The 8,086-nt window shown below is 47.2% G+C and overlaps 2 protein-coding genes across 4 annotated transcripts in view; one reads left to right on the top strand and one right to left on the bottom strand.

Annotated features, from left to right (window-relative positions):
* Nucleotides 1-3,191: 3,191 nt before the first annotated feature.
* On the bottom strand, nucleotides 3,192-7,669 carry RPL12 (ribosomal protein L12). Its single transcript, XM_019510407.1, has 7 exons — nucleotides 7,550-7,669; nucleotides 7,172-7,245; nucleotides 6,443-6,541; nucleotides 5,485-5,566; nucleotides 4,779-4,865; nucleotides 3,369-3,481; nucleotides 3,192-3,284 (listed from the first exon to the last, which is right to left on the bottom strand). The coding sequence occupies exons 1-7, from the start codon at nucleotides 7,584-7,586 to the stop codon at nucleotides 3,279-3,281; spliced, it is 498 nt and encodes a 165-aa protein (XP_019365952.1). The 5' UTR covers nucleotides 7,587-7,669; the 3' UTR covers nucleotides 3,192-3,278.
* Nucleotides 7,670-7,893: 224 nt separating this feature from the next.
* LRSAM1 (leucine rich repeat and sterile alpha motif containing 1) overlaps nucleotides 7,894-8,086 on the top strand; it is a 56,679-nt gene continuing 56,486 nt past the window's right edge. For all 3 annotated transcript variants that reach the window (XM_019510404.1, XM_019510402.1, XM_019510403.1), the window contains exon 1: nucleotides 7,894-8,009. The gene's annotated coding sequence lies outside the window, so the exon portion shown is untranslated. The remainder of the gene's footprint in view (nucleotides 8,010-8,086) is intronic.

Raw genomic sequence — 8,086 nt, 5'->3', positions numbered from 1 at the left:
ACAGCTGCAATTGTCAGATTTAAAACTGAACTTCTATATAGGCACCTAAAATGAGCATCAGCTTTGTTAGGAAACCCAATCAGGTTTTCAGAGCCTCTTACAAAACCTGCTGTAGCTACTGACACCAAGATCACCAGAACACATAAGAATCTCTCCTGAAAAAAAGCTTTGCATCAAGGAAGCATGGAGATGGAGACTTTCTTCTAATCCCTGCTAAATAAATCCTCACGGAGGCTTCTGCCACAAAAGGGCAAGTATGGTGTTGACACTGGATTTTAGGAACCCAGCCCTTATACCTTTGTTCCAGGTGGGCACAACCCAGACCAACCACAACACCTGCCAGTTGATAATAGGTGAATTTATTGATACAGGGTGACAAAGCAACAATGCAAACAATTCTGTATCTACCAATCCTAGGGCTGTCAGAGTCAAAGTACATCTGGTCAGGATGCATGCTCCACTCTGAGGCTCTCTCCCCCCTAGGTAATCAGCAGTCTGGAGGTGGGATGCCAAGGCCCAAAGCCCCCCTCCAGTGGGGTACGTGAGACAGGCTACTGGTATGCCCTTGGTCCATGTTGGCCTTAGGGACCCTTCCTGGGGGATGGGGACTCCTCTTGAGAAGGAAGGACAGCAAGGAGGGACAAGGAACAGGGAGGGATCTTTTGTTAATCTCAAATCTCTGCTTTTGTATTCTCCTTCCCCCTTGATGACTCCTCATCCATGTTTATCTCTGGTTGGTTCTCTCTCTGTGGTTACACATCCATGTAGCCTCCCAGGTCTTCTCCTAATTTGGTCTGTTCCCCCAAAACTGGGACATGGGCTCCCCTCTGCTCTGGGGCCTTGTAGCTGGTGTCACTTAGCTCATGTCATGGGACAGTATGAAATATACTTCCTCAGTTCCCAGGCTATGTATCCTTGTTGTGTTAGACAACCAGTCTGCCTTGAAGGCTGTGATCTCACGTTATGGTATGCCCCCCTCAATTCTCAGGCTGTGTCCATCCGTTGGCCTTGTTGTGGTACACAGCCCATCTGCTTTCAGGGCCATAAGAAGTTGTGCGCATCTCTCAAGCTCTTTAGAAATCTATTTAACCCCTGCTGCCTATCTCAAACACTTATAATGTGTGTATCTATATGCCAATTCCCAAAAGACAGGCCTTTATATTCCATTTCTAAGCCAACAGGGGTAGGAAAGGGAAGGGTAGCTACCATCTTCAAAGCATTTGGAACATGGGATGACAGCTTAATGATTAGCACATCTGTGCACAAGTCTAGTACCAGTGGAGTAGAGGTATTAGCACACTATACCGTAACTCCTCATGGACATACTCAGACCATCAAAAGCAGAGATCAGACTTGGTAAGGACTGCCCAACATCCCATTTTCAGTTGCAGGATGCAGTTAGCTTTTCAAATGGCCTTGATACACAAGGTGGGAGCAGAACAAATGTCACATATGAAGTAGGACTACTGCAAGACCTACACAGCTTTTAGAAATTTGTCCTTGGTTCCTTATTCTAGTGAGACTCCCACTGGCCCGTGTGGCAATATTCCTTAAAGTCATTACTACATGCAGTCCTCTCTCTGGATTTGGCATTTCTACCACTGTTATTTCTAGCCTTTAGTTCACTGTAACTACCTAGGAACTCAGCCCTTAAAACTATTACCATTTTGTGTTAGCACTGCTTGGTGAACATTAACACCTTGGCCCAGATCACCTAGGCTTTGGTATCTTCAGAGCTGTAATGGAGAGTACTGTTGAGATACAAGCTTGCTTTCTGCAGGACATGAATGTTTTGGGCTCTGAATCGAAACAAGCTCCAAACCTCACAAGCAACATGGAAGTCACAGAGGTGGGGTTTTGCCACTAAGCAGCCTCATAAACTTGATCCACTAACTCAAACCTTCCATCTTGCTGAACACTCCTAAGCAAGTGCTAGTGACCAGCCCTAGTGAAATGCTAAGCTCAAATAGAGGGCATTTTCTAATAGTGCAGACAAATCACCTTAGTATTTGATCTCACTGGCTACTTCCTTTCAGAGAATACTCCAGGACCTGGTGCATATAACGTGGAGAAGGGGCACATTGTTCGTTTACCCAAGTCTCCAAGTGTGATCATCCAGGGCACCAGAAGACCCAAGAAACATGCAACAGGACCCTTTGCAACTCTTTGAATAGAAGCAGCAGCAGAGTTCTTGTTTACAAGAGCAATACAGACATTCAGCTTCAGGTTTACTATGCTGCATACTTTAAACTATTACCAGTCACTCCCTACCCAGGTCACCTATTTGAGCTGAAACAACTTGTTAACTTAGAGACTGAAGACCCTAGTGCATGTGGTGACCCTACAGCAATAGACAGTTCTTGCACTCAACTGCACCAAGTTCCAATATTTAGCTGTTCTGCAATTGTTAGTGATGAAGCCTTGAGGATTATTTTCAAGCTCGATTGGATACCCAATTACAGTTACAGATAGTACATTCATTTGACAGTTGCCCAGGGAACATTCACGTTTTACCTACTAAAGTGGTCTAGGTATAGCTTTCTAATTAAGATGGCAATTGATACTCTTGGCATGCAGCATAGTTCTAACTGCATATTTCCTCCTCCTAAGCCAAAACTTCACTATACCCTATGTACATACAATAAAGGCTAAGCCACCCCATGTATAAGGTACCTGTAAAGGTATCAATAACCTGGACAGGGAAGTCAGTCACACACTACCAAACTGAGGCAAATCTTGTGTGTGTGTAGAAACTGCATCTGCATGGCATTTAGGACACAGGTTAATATGTACCACTTGCCATTTCACAACAGATTTTAGAAGGCATAGGTTTTCAGCAGAAGTGCAGCTGCATTACTTTTCACTCCCCACAATACCCAAGAGATTTAACCTGTATGAACTTAGCAAAAATGGAGATTTGTCAACCTTTGTGATACTCCTATACCTCATGGTCAATAGTTGCAAATGGGTTCTCTCCATTCTGAATGTCAGGGGTATATTTGGTTCACTTGATTAGCATACAAAAAGCTGGTGTAACTAGTACATTTGTTCAGTGGGACCAAAAGAAATTCGATGACCACAGTGCAGCCAGACAGCAGAATCCAACACCAGCAAGCGACTCAGATTCCACAGCTTAGCAGGAGACAGATACTTAGATAAACAAAGTTGTCTGTAGTAAAACCAGATTGTTCTTAGACAACTACAGTTTTATTATGAAGCTTCACAAGTTACAAAAATCTACATGAACCTTCATGATCTTTTCTTCTTTGCTGCAGTCTTTAACTCTGTTGAAGGAAACAAATCTCTCAGTAAGAATAATCTTTGTTGACAACCCAAAGCTAATGAATTTTAATAAGGCTATTACTTACAGCTGGGCACTCTATTGAGCCATTGTTGATGTCATCAATGATGTCATGAGGATGCCTGCCATCAATACTGCAGCCAACAGACTGAGCAGTCCCTAGAATCTCCTTAATGGTTCCTGTGAGAGAAGATTACCTATAAAAACACTACTCAGCCCAGGAGGGTGTTGACAAAGCTACCTGCTTTGAATCCCAAGTCCCCTTCCAACAGAAGGAAGTACTGCTAGGAGAGTCTGGTTGGGCTGTCAGCCTCCTGCCAATGCCAGTTCCTATGCAAGCCTGCACCCTGCTTGAGGTTCATTAAATGCCAAAACATTTGACTAGCTACATGACAAATTTGTGAGGTACTCTCTCATATTCTCCATCCCTGTTCCATTCATACAACTCCTTTATAGAAGCTGGAGCTGAGCTTTCTTGGCAGGCATGCTACAAGTTAGCCTTTCCCTCCTCTGCCCAATCTGTTCTGCCTTCTGCTTTCCTGACTGTCCCCCCACCCTTATCTGTCATGTGCTACACAAAGGCTCCTGCCACTTGTGCCACAAGTTGCCCACCCCTGGTTCATCTCTCTCTACTTTTTCATCATTAAGACACAATCAACTCAGAAAGAGCGGGAAACAGAACACTCCCTTTGACAATTCTCATCCTTCCCCTATAATTCTCCAAGCCTTGCTCCTGGACACAAAACATCATCTCCTGCCCTGAAGAGGGACTGCAGGTTGTAGAAGGATTCACAAAAGGGGAAAGAGGGCAGGAAGCTTGGAAGAAACAGGTAAGTCTCACACTAGAATCTAGATCCCATGTCCAGGAGTACAGGGCAAGAACATGATCCCAAGGTGCAAGTCTTGTAACATCACTGGTACTTTCATTAGACAGGTAGGTATTTGTGACCTTATATAAAAGATCACCCTCTAAATTATATCCATTCCTAGTAACTTCATAGTTCAATTGAAATTATCCCACTAGAGAGAGGTCTGATCCAGTTAACAATTTCTAAGACAATCTTGGGAGCTTTAAATCAAACATAACGCTCAAGATGACTTGTACCATCACTTAGAAGACAAGTGAATACCTATGAAGTGCCAGAGGACTAGCTGGTCCCTGTGGGGACATTAGGAGGTAACATGGCTGGGTCACGAGAACTGACAGAAGTGAGTTCTGCAAGGTAGCCTACACTAGATGGCATATATGCCCTTATACATTCACCCTCTGCATATCAGAAAACATTCTGACCTGGCAGCCAGCCTACAGAAGTGGAAGATCCCAGCAAGGCTAGCAGCCAGCTAGCAGTTGGAGTAGATAAGCTAGGGGGGAAAAAGAGCCCACTGGCAGTAGGTTATGGGACTCTTCTGACACCACCTTATACTTGGAACCAGCCTGTGGGTAGATGCACAAAGCAACACCAAGCACAGAACTTACCAGACAGCTCCCGGGCCAGCGACCTGTGCCTCATTTGCCGCGCAATGCTCACAATCTCATCAAAGCTGACACTGCCGCTGTGCTTAACTGTGAAAGACCCAAAGAAAGCCCAATGAGTTCTCTGAAGATCCTTAGCCATGTGTCAGCTCTCTAGCCCCAGTAGTAGAAAGGCTGGGATTCTAGCACGTGCTCATTCTTCACAGCATGGCCCTGATTTATCTGTCTCCAGACTTTGGCACAGAGTTACCCACAGAAAGAATAACCCTATTTCCTAAGCTGGTATGTTTTTATCAGCTCACTACTGGATTGTATCAGCCACTTCATTACAAGACAGGCACAGTGGCAGGTGGCTATTTTAAGTTTAAGGCAAGTCAAGCTAAAGCCAAATGCTTTGACACAGAAAAAGGCAGACAATTTCTATCTGTTTACATTCCCCTGTGTTCAACAGAGTTCTCAGACAAGTTGAGTTTTTTTGTTTTGTTTTTATATGCCTCCTATGGGCATAAAACTGAAGACCCCCCACAAAAAGAAAGAGCTCTCCTTGGGCTCTTCCCAACATTAAGGCATCCCCAGATCCTCCTGATAGTAAATACACATATTTCATAGGTGAAGGGGCTCATACTGACAGCCACCCAGATTTCATCTGCACAAAACCACCAGCACTAACAACAGACCCTGGGTAGGCTCCCCACGAACAGAAACTTACTGTTTTTCTGCTTCTTCCTGTCACGTGGAGGCTCCTTAAGAGCTTTGATGATCAGGGCAGAGGCAGAAGGGACAACCTCAATCTGAAGGGTAAGAGGCACAAGTTCTCTTAAAAACTAAGGTTAGGAAATTTAAAATCAGCACTTTAAGCTAAGAACCAATTATTTCCACATCTAGCTGCAAGTCCTCTTGGCTTGCCAGTTAGACAACAGTAATTCATTTGCTATATGCCAAGAGAGCAGTCTTTAAGGTTAATAGTAAGTGTGCATGGCGCACCTCATTTGCACAGAGACATGCAACTCAAAACTTGTTCCCAACTTTTCGGCACAGAGATCTTCACAGAAAGAAAAGCCCTGCTTCCTAAGTTGGGGATTATTCTTAGCTCACCACTGGAATATACCAGTCACTCAAGTTTAAGACAGGTATAGTGGCGGGTGGCTGCAAGGCTACATGTGGGTATTTAAGCCATTTTACCCAGCTTGGCACAGACATCATTTTCCTAGTTACCACCCAAGGGCTGATATTCATTGGCAAATAATGGTTACAGTCAGCATCAATTTCACAAGGAATTCCTTCCTCAGTACACATCTTTTAGCTCAATGATCAGGTTTTTCAAGCTGCTTTTGACCCATACCCACAGTAGCTGCTTCATCAGTGCACAGTGGGGAACCTAATATTCCACAAGGCTGCTAACATGCACCTTCAGCTGCAGAGGAAGCACTATACAACAGGCAGCTGTCTCTGGATGAAGTGCCAGAGAATGCTTACTGGGACATTGTTTTTAAGGTCTCGTCCAGAAGACCCCCACACAGCAAGCTGTATGGAACTCATTTTATCTACCTCGGAAGGATGAAGGGCTGAGTCGACCCTGCCAGGATCAAAGCTCATGGTTCCAGCTAGGCCAGGTTTTTCAAACCTGATGCTTGTACCACAGAGCCATCCCTTTTGGCATTCAGTACCTGAGCTTGCCTGTTCTGGATTGTGAGTTTCACCGTGATCCTCAGCCCCTTCCAGTCACCTGTGGCCTTGGCAATATCATCACCAACCTTCTTGGGGGACTGAAAAGAAGAACAGGCATTGAATCAATTAAATTCTCTTCAGTGAGAGGTTGAATTCCTGCAGCATGTCATGCAGTTTATGCTTTGAGCAGGGACACCCACATGTACCACTGCATTCTAGAACTGCCTCTTTTTACCAAATGAATAGCTAAATCCACTCAACTGTAGACACTTTTGGTGTATTCCTATGATATTACATGAGCAACAACCCTGGAGAAACCAGTCAGACTAAACAGGCAGAAAACCCAGAAGAATCAGTTGCTGAACATGCACATGACTCCCCCCACCCCATTTGTGCAGACTGGATGTCTACAGCACTTCATGCTCATCCACAGTCACTCCACATAGGATTATTTTGAGAGGCAGGTAGCTTAGTCTTGCTTTTATGCATTTGTCATTTAAAAACACAGTTAAGTATTTGCTCATAGCCATCGTATGGTTTTTCACATCACTCAAGTCAAAGCCCCTAACTGGTATTTATAGGCAAACGAAGAAAACCAGCCCAAATGACCCCGATTTTAAGCAAAAACACCAACCAGGCATGGGTTACAAGACCGTAAGGAGAACCCAGTAAGCATGCATGGAAAGAGCTGTGCTACACGTTGCAGCAGTGCTGAGCATGTTACTTACCAAACCCAGGGGGCCAATTTTGGGGGCCAGTGCAGAGGTGGCACCAACTTCCCCCCCAGTGCATCTCAGGTACACTGCAGGAAAGACATGCACAAAAAAAAGAGAGAAGAAAAAAAGAGAGACGTGAGCACCACGAGCACAGCCCACGCGGCCTCGCAGCTCCCCGCCCGCCTCCCCCGGGCTGGAGCCCTTGCCTGAATACAAGCCAGCGGCCTGTGGGCACAAGCCCAGCCCCAGTGCCTGCCAGGGCGGAGGCCAGGACAGCTAACAGCAACGTGACCGCGGCTGCTCCGGCAAGGAGGGCCAGGAGAGGCCCGACCCGAGGCGGTTCCGAGCGCGCCCCGCCAGCCGCAAAGCGCGGCGCCACCCCCTACGCACCGACTTTGATCTCGTTAGGGTCGAACTTGGGCGGCATGGCGGCGCGCGGCGCGGATGGGGCCGGATGCGCGGCGTCGGCGTCAGCAGCGTCTCCGCGCGCGGTGAACGAGCACGGAAGAGACCGAGCACACCGCCCCCTCGCGAGATATAGTGGGTGAAATCTCGCGAGATAAGCCCCTGTGGGCCGCCATGTTACTTGAGGGCAAAAGCCCAGCAGGAAGGCGTAGCTCCCATGTTGGGTGTGGGCAAGAGCCCCGTCAGGAAGGCGTGGCTTCCATGTTGGGTGTGGGCCGGGTCCAGCTGGGGAAGGGTAGACCCGGCTCGGCCTCCCCAGTTGCCTCACGCTCCCAGGAGCGCGCTGGCTGGGGAGGGAGACGCTCTGATCAGTCTCTGTGGTGCGGTGGTCACGTGGCGGGCGGGGTGGGGCGCTCAGGAACCCGCGGTGCCGGTGACAGCGGCGGTGAGTCCAGCGCAACCGGGGGAGGGTCGCGGAGCCGAGGCCGCAGCCGCGGCGTCAGCCGTGGGGGGTGGGGTGGG

This window comes from Gavialis gangeticus, unplaced genomic scaffold (assembly GCF_001723915.1).
Source record: "Gavialis gangeticus isolate Ggan-Ray unplaced genomic scaffold, GavGan_comp1, whole genome shotgun sequence".
In the NCBI taxonomy this organism is placed as follows: domain Eukaryota; kingdom Metazoa; phylum Chordata; order Crocodylia; family Gavialidae; genus Gavialis; species Gavialis gangeticus.
Note: the sequence above shows the minus strand (reverse complement) of the source record. Positions and strands in the feature narration are given on the sequence as shown.